The sequence below is a fragment of the Nicotiana tomentosiformis genome, chromosome 12, assembly GCF_000390325.3.
Source record: "Nicotiana tomentosiformis chromosome 12, ASM39032v3, whole genome shotgun sequence".
Lineage (NCBI taxonomy): Eukaryota > Viridiplantae > Streptophyta > Magnoliopsida > Solanales > Solanaceae > Nicotiana > Nicotiana tomentosiformis.
Window position 1 is genome coordinate 131,852,854 of NC_090823.1, and position 12,451 is coordinate 131,865,304.

The 12,451-nt window shown below is 36.7% G+C and overlaps 2 protein-coding genes across 2 annotated transcripts; one reads left to right on the plus strand and one right to left on the minus strand.

Moving 5' to 3' along the window:
- The first annotated feature begins 4,599 nt into the window (after positions 1-4,599).
- On the plus strand, positions 4,600-8,223 carry LOC104103065 (pentatricopeptide repeat-containing protein At3g06430, chloroplastic). The gene is made up of 2 exons (XM_009610941.3): positions 4,600-4,978; positions 6,791-8,223. Exons 1-2 carry the CDS (start codon positions 4,634-4,636, stop codon positions 7,934-7,936), a joined length of 1,491 nt encoding a protein of 496 aa, XP_009609236.1. The 5' UTR covers positions 4,600-4,633; the 3' UTR covers positions 7,937-8,223.
- Positions 8,224-9,173: 950 nt separating this feature from the next.
- LOC104103064 (S-adenosylmethionine synthase 2) lies at positions 9,174-11,869 on the minus strand. The gene is made up of 2 exons (XM_009610940.4): positions 11,729-11,869; positions 9,174-10,554 (listed from the first exon to the last, which is right to left on the minus strand). Exon 2 carries the CDS (start codon positions 10,542-10,544, stop codon positions 9,363-9,365), a length of 1,182 nt encoding a protein of 393 aa, XP_009609235.1. The 5' UTR covers positions 10,545-10,554; positions 11,729-11,869; the 3' UTR covers positions 9,174-9,362.
- Between the last annotated feature and the right edge of the window lie 582 nt (positions 11,870-12,451).

Sequence of the window (12,451 nt, forward strand, 5' to 3'; positions counted from 1 at the left end):
TTACCCTTTTGGGTTTAGGAACTTGCACTTTTGCCAAACACCCCCACACTTTAAAATAATTCAAGTTGGGCTTCCTTCCTTTCCATTGTTCATATGGAATGGATTGTGTTTTGCTATGGGGCACTCGATTTAATATTCGATTAGCCGTAAGAATGGCTTCCCCCCACAAGTTCTGTGGCAAACCAGAACTTATCAACAACGCATTCATCATCTCCTTTAATGTGCGATTCTTTCTTTCCGCAATCCCATTAGATTGGGGCGTGTAAGGGGCTGTTGTTTGATGAATAATTCCATATTCTAAACATATTTCTTCAAAAGGAGATTCATATTCACCACCCCTATCACTTCTTATCATTTTTACTTTCTTGTTAAGTTGCGTTTCAACTTCATTTTTGTATTGCCTGAATGCGTCTATTGCTTCATCTTTACTATTCAGTAAGTAAACATAGCAATATCGAGTACCATCGTCAATAAAAGTTATGAAATACTTCTTTCCACCGCGAGATGGTATTGACTTCATGTCACAAATATCTGTGTGAATTAAGTCTAAAGGATTTGAATTCCTTTCAACTGACTTATAAGGATGTTTAACATACTTAGATTCCACACATGTTTGACATTTTGATTTTTCGCATTCAAACTTGGGCAGTACTTCCAAGTTAATCATTTTCCGCAAGGTTTTATAATTGACATGACCCAAACGTACATGCCATAAATCATTTGACTCAAGTAAGTAAGAAGAAGCTGAAATATTATTATTATTTTCAACAACCATTACATTTAGGTTGAAAAGGCCCTCGGTGAGGTAACCTTTTCCCACAAATATTTCATTCTTACTAATTACAACCTTGTTGGATACAAAAACGCACTTAAAACCGTGCTTAACAAGAAGTCCAGTAGAGACTAAATTCTTTCTCATTTCGGGAACATGAAGGACATTGTTCAAAGTCATGACCTTGCCAGAAGTCATTTTTAGAAATACCTTCCCATATCCTTCAACTTTTGCCGTTGAAGCATTTCCCATATAAACTGTCTCTCCGGGTTCAGCAAGAGCATAGGTAGCAAAAGCCTCTCTAACTGCACAAACATGGCGAGTGGCTCCTGAATCAAACCACCACAGTTTAGGATTTCCCACCAAGTTACATTCAGAGAGCATGGCACACAAGTTATCAACATCATCATGGTTTACTACCATGTTTGCTTGACCCCTTTTCTTGTCTTTCTTCGGAGCACGACACTCCGTAGATTTGTGTCCGGTTTTCCCACAGTTGTAGTAGTTTCCACTGAACCGCTTCTTGCTTGGGTTGTATTTCGGACCAGAAGCCTTCTTCCTCTTTTTGTTAGCTTCAACAATATTTTCTCCCATTATTGTTGAATTTCCACGGCCTCTCTTTTCAGCAGCTTTATTGTCCTCTTCGATTCTCAACCGAACAATGAGATCTTCAAGGGACATTTCCTTTCGTTTGTGTTTTAAATAATTTTTGAAGTCCTTCCACAACGGAGGCAACTTCTCAATCATTGCTGCTACTTGGAATGCTTCGTTGATTACAAGACCTTCAACAAGTAGATCATGAATAATCACTTGCAATTCCTGGACTTGAGTAATAATAGACTTGCTATCTATCATTTTGTAGTCCAGAAATTTTGCGGCAACGAATTTCTTCATCCCGACATCTTCAGTCTTATATTTCTTTTCAAGCGCATTCCACAATTCTTTGGATGTCTCCATGCTACTGTATACATTATACAGATTATCATCCAGTCCGCTAAGAATATAATTCTTGCATAAAAAATCAGAATGCTTCCACGCTTCAATCACGAGAAAGCGTTCATTATCTGGAGTTTTATCCGGCAGATCAGGAACATCTTCCTTGATGAACTTCTGTAGACATAACGTAGTTAAGTAGAAGAACATCTTCTGCTGCCAGCGTTTGAAATCAATCCCGGAAAATTTTCCGGGTTTTTCTGCCTGTGCCAACGCCGGTGTTCGGCTTGTCGTTGCGTTGGCAGTCGCCATCGGAACAGCTTGGTTTTCGTTTTCAGTCATCATCTTTTTCAGAAAAGAATGACACAAACAAACGTTTAATACACGTTTTCAAACTGGAGTAAAAATCACGTAGATTTTAATATCCAACAAAACGCCACGAAGGCTTAACTCTCCAAAACGGGAGTACACAAACCACAAAGGTTTTAGTTTGCAGAATAATAAGAATAATACAAGTACAGAAATAAATATTAAATTCCTTAAGATTGTTATTCCCGGTCAATATTGCTGTATTTGTAAATATTAATTCTGCAAAATATAAGTTAACATAATGAAACAATAATAATAAATTCGAGCCCACTGAATTCACAGTGTTTCCTTAAGGAATTTAATCCCCTCCTAGTACCCAAGGTAATGGATTATTTCCTCCCAGGATAGAACGAATAACACACTGGTGTAGCGGTACTTCAAACCCCAGTGTTTCGGCGAACACAAAGTTCGGTAGCAAATCACACTTACAGTTGCTTTGTTTGAAGTTAAAAATAATGCAGAACGAAGGAGTATATACTCAGAAAAACGTATGGAAGTTCTGAGAGGAAGGAGTGCAATGTATAGCCAATTTGTTGAGCGAATTGTATGTTGAGTTGAGTATTTCTTCAACATTTGCTGCTCATATATATATAGCAGCCAAGAAGGAGTGCAAGACCAAACGTCCACCCTTCATGGTGGATCAAGCATTACATATTTGTGGAGCAAGCACTTCATATTTGTGGAGCAAGCACTTCATGGTGGGAAGACCATTATCCGGCTGCCAAATTATCAATACACGGATTGGAAAATATCCGTTTACAAATACGGATAATCTTACGTTAATATTTACTATTTGCTTTCTTCTTAACTCTTTAAGAGCTACAAGAAGAGCAATTATATATATACCCACCAAAAATGTCTTCCAATTTCAATATGGGACAATGTCTCATTGTTAAGAGGGGGAAACTTAAAATTTTACTCAAAATTTTATTTTCCCTCCATTTCCCATTCACCCTCATTTTAAGAATATTACATCTTAAAAAATAAAACCTCAACAAGAATTCCAAACAAGTGAAACAATTACTATACTTGGGATTCAAACCTTGTAACCTGCAACAATGTTTGAACAACTTTTACCGCTATTTTAGAAACTTTTGCATATTATAATTTTTACAATATTCATGGCATTGTTCTTGATGTTCAATATTTTCTCAAATATTGAAGCCACGAGTAGATTTTCGAACGAAAAATGAGTGGTGGTTAAAAACAACCACACAAATTACCTTACCGTTCGATGTTTTTCCTTTGATGACAGTTTCCCACTAAATCATTTGAAGTCAAATCAAGAATTCAGTTTCAAAGTTAATATTAGAAGAGTTTTTCCTACTGCTACAATGTTCAATTGCTCTACAAATATGGGAACTTTTGTAGCATTTCGATCAGATTATCAATGTGTTACAGATCCAGAACCTTGTCAATGGATGTTTGACGAGAATTTTACATATCTTTACAGTTCCAAGGATAAAGAATGGGTACTTAACGAGTACAATCCGAATTATGAGTCTCTTAAACGAGGAGGAGTCATGAAAGGATATTATGTTTACTAATTGTATGCAGAAAATGGCCGATCAGAAGTAGAGGCGGATCTAAGATAGGTTTTGTCGAAAAATAAAGGAGACACAATATATTAACGTGGTTCATCAATTGACGACATACATCAACGGGCGAAGACGAACCGTCCAATGTTAGAATGCCACTTGGTAGAATCTCTTAACTGAAGGTTGGTTAAGAGTTCAAGTATTAGGTATATTGGTTATGGATTTTAAGCTAGCTAAAATTGTTTAAATTTAGTGTTGAATTACTTAGAGTTTAGACAAATAGGTGAAATTAGGGAGGAAAAGATATTTTATGTCCACTTGAATAAAATAAAATGATTTTACAAGAAGCTTCTATGTTTTATTTACAAATGCAATTCTATATTAATACAAATGAATACCAAATCACCCAAAAAAATAAAAACAAATTAAGGCCCTTGGTCCCGAAAATAAATTTTCAATATTTTTACGTGACACTATATACTTATTAAACTGCTCTAAATGATTGACATATTTTTATATTTAACTTATTTATCATTAACAAAAAGCTATTATGTCCAAATAAATGTTACTCCCTCTTATTTGATTTTTTGGCATCTTTTTTGTGGTCCATAATATTTGATTTTTTCAGATATCAAGAAGTAATTAACTTCTTTTTTTCAAAATTGTCCTTAGAGTAAAGAGTTTAGGAGTATTTGTTTATATTTTCAACGAACAAATTAAGGTTAATATGGTCCATGTCATTATTAATTAATATTACAAGGTGAATTACTTAATATGTATAAAAATAACTAAAAAATTAATTAAAGTGAATCGGAGTTAGTATGTTATATTTAACAATCATAAATTTCAAAAATTTTACCATTACACAAATTTTATGAAACATTCAAACCATAAATTTCTAAATTTTATTATTTTTAAATTTCGTATTAATTCAAATTACGTCTCGTAAATTAAAACGAAGGTCACTACACAATAAAAGGGCAGTTTAGGCCCTGGCACAAATGGCAATAGACAAAAAAAAATGACGACCAATTCCTTTTCTTTATCTTCCTCATCTTCTCTCTTTTCCTCAGCTCTACTTCCTCCCGCCGGCGGTAACCTTCGCCGTCTCCTCCACTTCCGGCAGCCACTCACTATCACCGCCGCCACTTCTTCTTCAGTGGCATTTCCAAAGAAAAAGCACTGGAAACAAGGTGAATATCCAGGTTTTACTGAACAAAATGGGTCCCATAACAAAAAAAGAACACCTATTAAGAATATTAAGAAAAAATTGGACAGAAAAAACAATGCTACAGCTTGGGTTAATACTGTTACTGAAGCTCTTTCTGATCATATTGATAAAAAACAATGGCTTCAAGCTCTTCAGGTTAGTTCTTGCTACTACCCCTTTCATATCTTGGTTTCGCTTTTGTCTATATACCTTTGTTTAATGGGATAAAAAGTCAAATTTGCCTCTATATTAGTTGAAATTGAACAACTTTATCATGTTAAACTTTTGCTCTAAAATTACCCTATGTTAGAAAAAAAGTCTCATTTAAACCATAATCTAAATTTGAGCCTCTTTTCCTTTAAAACCCCTAACTATCCCCTAGCCCCCCCTCATTGTAAGCAATTAAAAGGACAGCCCGGTGCACTAAGCTCCCGCTATGCGTGTGTCCGGGGAAGGGGCGGACCACAAGGGTCTATTGTACACAGTCTTGCATTTCTGCGAGAGGCTGTTTCCACGGCTCGAGTGGGTGACCTCTTGGTCACATGACAACAACGTTACCAATTACGCCAAGGCTTCCCTTCCCTCGTTGTAAGCAATTGGGTGTGTTAATTTGATTTTGGAAACAGTTTTACATTCTTCTTCCAGTGTTACTTGAAGTAACAGCTGCTCAATTTCTTATAAAGAAACTTGTTTTTTTCCTTTTGATTGAGAAATAAGGCTAACTAAAACCAGTCTACGGTGAAATGCAACCATGATTGAAGATGCTAAATGGACTGGGTAGACCTGAATCACAAGGTCTGAAGTTTGCTTAAAAAAACTATAATATCTTGAAATTGATGCAGAAATAGCTAGAGAAAACATAATGCAAATGAAGGAGACAGAGGCGATACCAATAGTTAGTCGTTGTTGACACACTTACATTAGGTTCGGTGCTTTTCTTGGAGTCTTCTTAGTCTTGTTAGAGACTTGTATGTTAGTGCAGTGATAAGTCTTAGATTTAGAGAACCTTTAGTTTCAGAGAATCCTTAATTTTGCTTTAACGGACAAATTATATACCTGTATTGAAATGAAGTAAGACCTGAATAGAGCCAAATAGATAGAGCAGATTCTTATAGCTGATCCAACTGGTTTAGGATTGAGGTGTAGTTGATTGACATAAATAAAGTGAGCTAAATTGAAAGAATTACTTGGGTGCTTGAGCGCGCCATATTTATATCCATGTTTTTCAGCTGTTATTAGCTGTGTGAATGCTATTATAGGAGGATTTGACAGAGAGGATTCCTTCACCTTCTGTCATTCATTTGATCTTGTTACCCTGCCTCCATTGCTCAGTGCAGCTATCTACCCTCGTTCTATCTACATCTAGCTTCCAGTCATGCCCCTATATATATTATGAGTTCTATCTGTAGTCTGCATCTTAATATAGCCAAGGAAAGACTTCCCTAAGCTCTTACTTTCCGCAGAAAATATCCAGTTTTCCTGTTACCATCTGCATCCACCTTGGCTAGGAAATTCAGAACCATGTTCCGTGTGGAAGATTAATGGATATCTTATATTTCTTTTATCTAATGACTTATCCATGAATAATGAGATGCATTCCAGCCTATATACTGTCCAAAACTGGAGTAATCACTTTATTTAGACCACCCCGAGTACCTTAAGCTCTTTGTTTGGAGAAATTTCGCTATCAAATAAATTAAAACCGGGAAAATGTCACTTTTCTGAGTTCTCAAAGTGTTTACCTTGCATTTTTTGCACATATGAGTTCTCCTCACACCCCGTATCCGCAAAAGCGCAGAGGTAAATGGAAGGATATCTGTTTTCTTTTTCTGTCTGAGGTAAATTTATTGCACCTCATTGATTTTGGGGCTTGCATTCCAAAATCTCTTGCATTGTAACTCCTTGGTACTTCTATTGCTGGTGTTTTGCCAATTGGATGTTTCAATATGGTTGCTTTTTTGCGTGTAGGTATTTGAAATGCTAAAGGAACAACCCTTTTATCAATTGAAAGAAAGTACGTACATGAAGCTTCTTGTTCTTCTTGGGAAATGCGGGCAACCAGGGCAAGCACAGCAACTTTTTGACTCAATGATTGAAGAGGGATTGGAACTCACTACAGAATTATATACAGCCTTGGTTGGTGCTTACTGTAGAAGCAACATAATTGACCAGGCATTTACAATTCTTCACCAGATGATTGAGCTCCCTTATTGTCAGCCAGATGTTTATACATACAGTATATTAATTAAGGCATGTGTGGATGCATCCCGATTTGATCTGGTTGAGTCTCTTTATGAACAAATGGCTGAACGTTCCGTAGTTCCTAACACCGTCACTCAAAATATAGTCTTGAGTGGTTATGGGAGGGCAGGGAAATATGAAGAAATGGAGAAAGTGCTTTCAGGAATGCTTGAGAGCACGAGCAGCAGACCTGATATATGGACAATGAACACTATTCTGAGCTTATTTGGCAACAAGGGGCAGATTGAAATGATGGAGAAATGGTATGAAAAATTTCGTAGTTTTGGTATTGATCCAGAGACGCGAACATTTAATATCCTTATTAGTGCTTATGGGAAGAAAAGGATGTATGATAAGATGTCATCGGTGATGGAGTACATGCGTAAACTCTCATTTCCATGGACAACATCAACTTACAACAATGTCATCGAGGCGTTTTCAGATATAGGTGATGCAAAGCATATGGAGTACACATTTGATCAAATGCGTACTGAAGGCGTGAGAGCCGACACCAAGACATTTTGCTGTCTCATTAGAGGATATGCAAATGCAGACCTTTTTCCTAAGGTGATCAACACTGTCCAATTAGCAGGGAAGTTGGAGATCCCTGAAAACACTTCTTTTTTCAATTCTGTTATTTATGCTTGTGCAAAGGCAGAGGACTTAGTGGAGATGGAGAGAGTTTTCAAGCGAATGAAAGATAAGCAATGCCGACCAGATGACGCAACTTACTCTGTTATGGTTGATGCATATACGAAGGAAGGTATGACAGACAAAATCTATGATTTGGAGCAAGAAAAGCAGATGATGTCTGTCTCAAAATTCAATGACAGTGTGAGTGGTGACGAGAAGCAAGAGTTAATGCCTACTTGAAAACTAAATATGCAATTTAATTCGACAATGAATTGGAGCGCCGAAGCTACATCATTAGTGGTTTTCTACAGAGCTGTAGAATGATAAAATTACTCAGCTGTCTCCTTGTCAGTGAGTTTATGAAGAGGTGAACCTTAAGGCAAGAATGAAAAACTGTTACTGTATCAGCGTAACCTCCATATAGTGTCATGTGGTATTTGCCATGTTTGTTCTCTAACTTAGTATCTGGAGTTTTCTTTCCAAGATAGCTCTTTATTATGTCAAGAATGCCGCATTTGAAGTTCCAAGCTGGTTGTGCTGTTCTTGTACTTTTGGTTGTTGATTTTTATCGTTCAAATACCAATTCAGCATTTTACTAATTATCGGAAACAGCCTCTGCCCTTCCAGGGTAGGGTTAGGGGTAAGGTTGCGTATATTCTACCCTCCCCAGACCGCACTTGTGGGAATATACTGGGTTGTTGTTATATGATGGATTCATAGTGCTAGTTATCCTCTTCATTTTTCTTTTATTTGGGAAACATCTAGTTATTTTGGTAATGCACGTATTTGGTGGATTTGCATGTCTGAGCCTCCACACAAAATCCTCAACATAATAGAGAAAGCTACAAGCATATTAAAACAAAAGTACAGTTGGGGGAATACAGTGACAGTTTCTGTAGCATAAAATTTGCCATCCACTGGTTCTTGGTGTAATTAGATTCTCATTTCTCCGCGATAGTACAAAATGATGTCATTTCTCTGTTAGAAGAATTAACAGAGGTCAAGAAACCAACTTCTGGTGTCTCACTACCAGATATTTGCAGATGGACTATGTCAAAGCAAAAAATAGAGGCAGATAATGTAGAAAGAGAGCTTGGGAAGTTCCATAATTGAAAGTTTAGTTTGTCATCTGTTAAACAAAATACCAAAATAGGTCATTGGCTACCTACATGCCCATGAACAAACTCGCTGCAATGGACAGTAAATAGAAATGTTATATGCTGAAATCTCGTCTTAATATCAATGATGTCTGAATCAACTTGTGTATACCTTAATTATTTCATCTAGTCGAATACATACATTCCACCTAACACAAATATTTAGTAACTTTATTGGCAGAGTTACTCGGTATGTACTAAATTCAATAGCAGAATTGGCTCGTGGAACGCAGTTGATCATAGAACTCAATGCTGAGATAAATCATTTTTTATGGAAAAGGACTACCCTGTCTACAGCAACACATAACAAAAGCAAAGACTTTTTAACACCGCAATCCATGATTCCATTATCTCAAACTTTACCCAAGAAACTTGGAACAATATTTCTAAAACCACATAAAAAGATAATAAGATATAAAAATAAAAAAGAACAAGAAAAAAGTGAAACAAAAGCCAACAAGCTAGAGTAAGCACAACCACTCAAGGTGTGAAACACGATTATATTCCAATTAAGCTTGTGGCTTTTCCCACTTGAGAGGCTTGACTACTTCCCATGTGAAGTCAGGATCATCTCTACCAAAATGTCCATAGGCAGCAGTCTTCAAGAATCGGCCATTTCCACCCCTCAATAGATCGAGGTTAATGGAAATCATCCCGGGCCTGAAATCAAAGTTCTCCTTCACAATGTTGAGAATTTCCTTATCAGGGATTTTCCCAGTTCCATAAGTGTCCACAAAGACAGATAAAGGTTCAGGCACACCAATGGCGTACGAAACCTGAACAATGCACCTCCTAGCAAGACCATTGGCAACAATGCTCTTCGCTGCTTGCCTCACAATATAGGCTCCACTTCTGTCAACCTTGGTAGGGTCCTTCCCCGAGAAAGCACCACCTCCATGAGCACCCCACCCTCCGTAAGTGTCGATGATGATCTTTCGGCCAGTGAGACCAGCATCACCGTGGGGTCCTCCAATGACAAAACGGCCCGAAGGGTTGAGGTGGAAAATGGTCTTCTCATCAAGATATTTCTCGGGGATCACGGGCTTGATGACATGCTCTTTGAGATCACGAGCAATTTCATCGTTTGTAACAGTCTCGTCATGTTGAGTGGAGATCAAAACAGTGTGAACACGTAGGGGAACCATCGCGCCATTGTCGTTTTGGTACTCAACGGTCACTTGGGTTTTGCCATCAGGTCTAAGCCAAGCACATGTACCGTTCTTGCGAACCTCAGTAAGGCGAGCTCCAAGTTTGGTAGCAAGAACATGGCTAAGGGGCATCAACTCCGGCGTCTCATCAGTGGCATAGCCAAACATGTGACCCTGGTCACCTGCACCAATCTCCTCGGGTCGCTTAGTCAAATGACCATGAACACCTTGAGCAATATCAGGGCTTTGCTGCTCAATGTTCACAAGGACCTTGCAATTGTCAGCATCCAAACCCACATCAGCAGACACGAATCCAATTTCCCGGCAAGTGTCACGCACAATCTTCTCGTAATCAATAGTGGCTTTGGTGGTGATCTCACCAAAGACCATAACCAAGTTGGTCTTCGTGCATGTCTCACAAGCAACTTTGCTCTCAGGGTCCTGAGCTAAACAGGCATCAAGCACTGCATCTGAGACTTGGTCGCATAGCTTGTCGGGATGTCCCTCGTTGACAGATTCAGATGTGAACAAGAAAGTCTCCATTGCTCTAAATCTGCATATAGATAAATTGAATGACATCAGTAACTATGGCAAAAGGCCATGGAAATACTCTATGTAAATGAACAAAGAAACAGTAAACTAAAATTTGGAAAGAACAATGTGAGGATGCTTCAACAATGTAATCTTCAGAGATTGAAACAAATAAAACTCAATTTTACATCTAATAAGTACTTTAGCATGCACAGTGCAAAGGCGTATCAATAAAATCAACACCAAAAAAATAGTCTTTCTCAAAACCCAACATATATAACCCATTAATGCTCGTGTGCACCTACTCTTGAACTCAAGTTATATACTAGTATTATTTGGTAGGTAACTCAAGCTATATATGTACATAGAAGATAAAAAAACGTCGAAATCCGTATACATATCTAAAGAAAAGCTACAAAAATGCTGTCTTTCTGACACACAGCTTATTTGTCCTCATTCTTAAGTGGCTTAAGTATTAAAAAGAGAGATTTCACATTAGCATCATTAAATTGGCAGAAAATGGAGGAAAAATTACAGATCCAGAAAACAAAACAAAACACACTAAGAATGGCTATAATTTTTGCTTCCATAAAAATGAACTGGGTCGCATTAAAAATGTAAACTTGAAACCATACCTAGTAGATATCCTATAAAATTAGAGCAACACAGCAAAATTAGCATGGCCTTTACATAAGAAACGACACAAACAGATGAAAAAATTAAGCTAAAACAGCATTTTAAGACATCAAAATCGCAGCTTTAACTCAAATTGTTCACAAAAAAGGTAGCTGTAATTGAGATCTAGTTTCATAAAGATGAACCTTGTCGGGTTAACAAAGCATTTTGTTTAATCCATAATTGGGAGACACTCTCATAACATTAAAGCAAAACAGAGAAATTAGCATGGCCTTAGCATAAAAATGAAACACACGTGTGGAAAAATTGAGCTAAAACAGCATTGTTTTTGTCATCAAAATTGCATCTTTGACTTACTTTTAACACATAAAAAGTCAGATCTACTGAAAACAACTACAATACTTGAACAATACGAAGGCAGATCCAGTATTTGAATTATTATGTTTAAATTTAATAATTTATACATATTAAAGAATTTCTTATGTTGTGCCGAACGGAACAAACAAATTCACAAGAAATGATACATATACATGTATACAGAGAGAATGAGAGAGATTGACCTTAGGTTGTGCAGTAGAAAGTAGTGTAAGGGCGAGGAAGAAGTGAAATGGAGGAGGAGATTATATAGGAAAAAATGATATTGTCCCTTTTGTTATAATCAGGGCTAGATTCATTCTTCGTTCTTTTTTTTGGTAGGTGGTTGAGCTTGGGGGTATTTAATCAACGGCTGAGAATTAATCTCAGTTATCGAGAGAACCGTTGGATGAGCCAGTTGAGTAAATATGGAATTTAGCATATATATATATATATATAACGCCGTCGGTGGATCTGAATGATATAATGCTATTCTTATCATTCATTATTAACCGACGCGGTTTTGCCCCCACTAACTCCGGTTCGGTCCACTCGTTTTCTTCTTTATAAAATTCCTTTTTCTCAATAGTGATTGCAATATATTAAATCATATAATTATGGTTACTTAAGAGTTATTATAAACATGATGTTATATAAAATTTTATGTAATTTTTATTTTTCGCTTTCATGGGAAATTTTTATGTGATATTTCTTAATTAACATTGGTAAGAAATATAAAAAATAACATGACTTATTAAAATTTTTATTGTATCATATCGTTAAATATGCCATTATAACGACGAAAACTGTCATTTTATGTAACGATCGATTTGGTATGGTCACATCGCTACCTTTACTTTTTCTCTTGCCCTTTATTATTATTAAATAATCGTATTTTATCATTTACACTACCTTTTATATAATAAAAA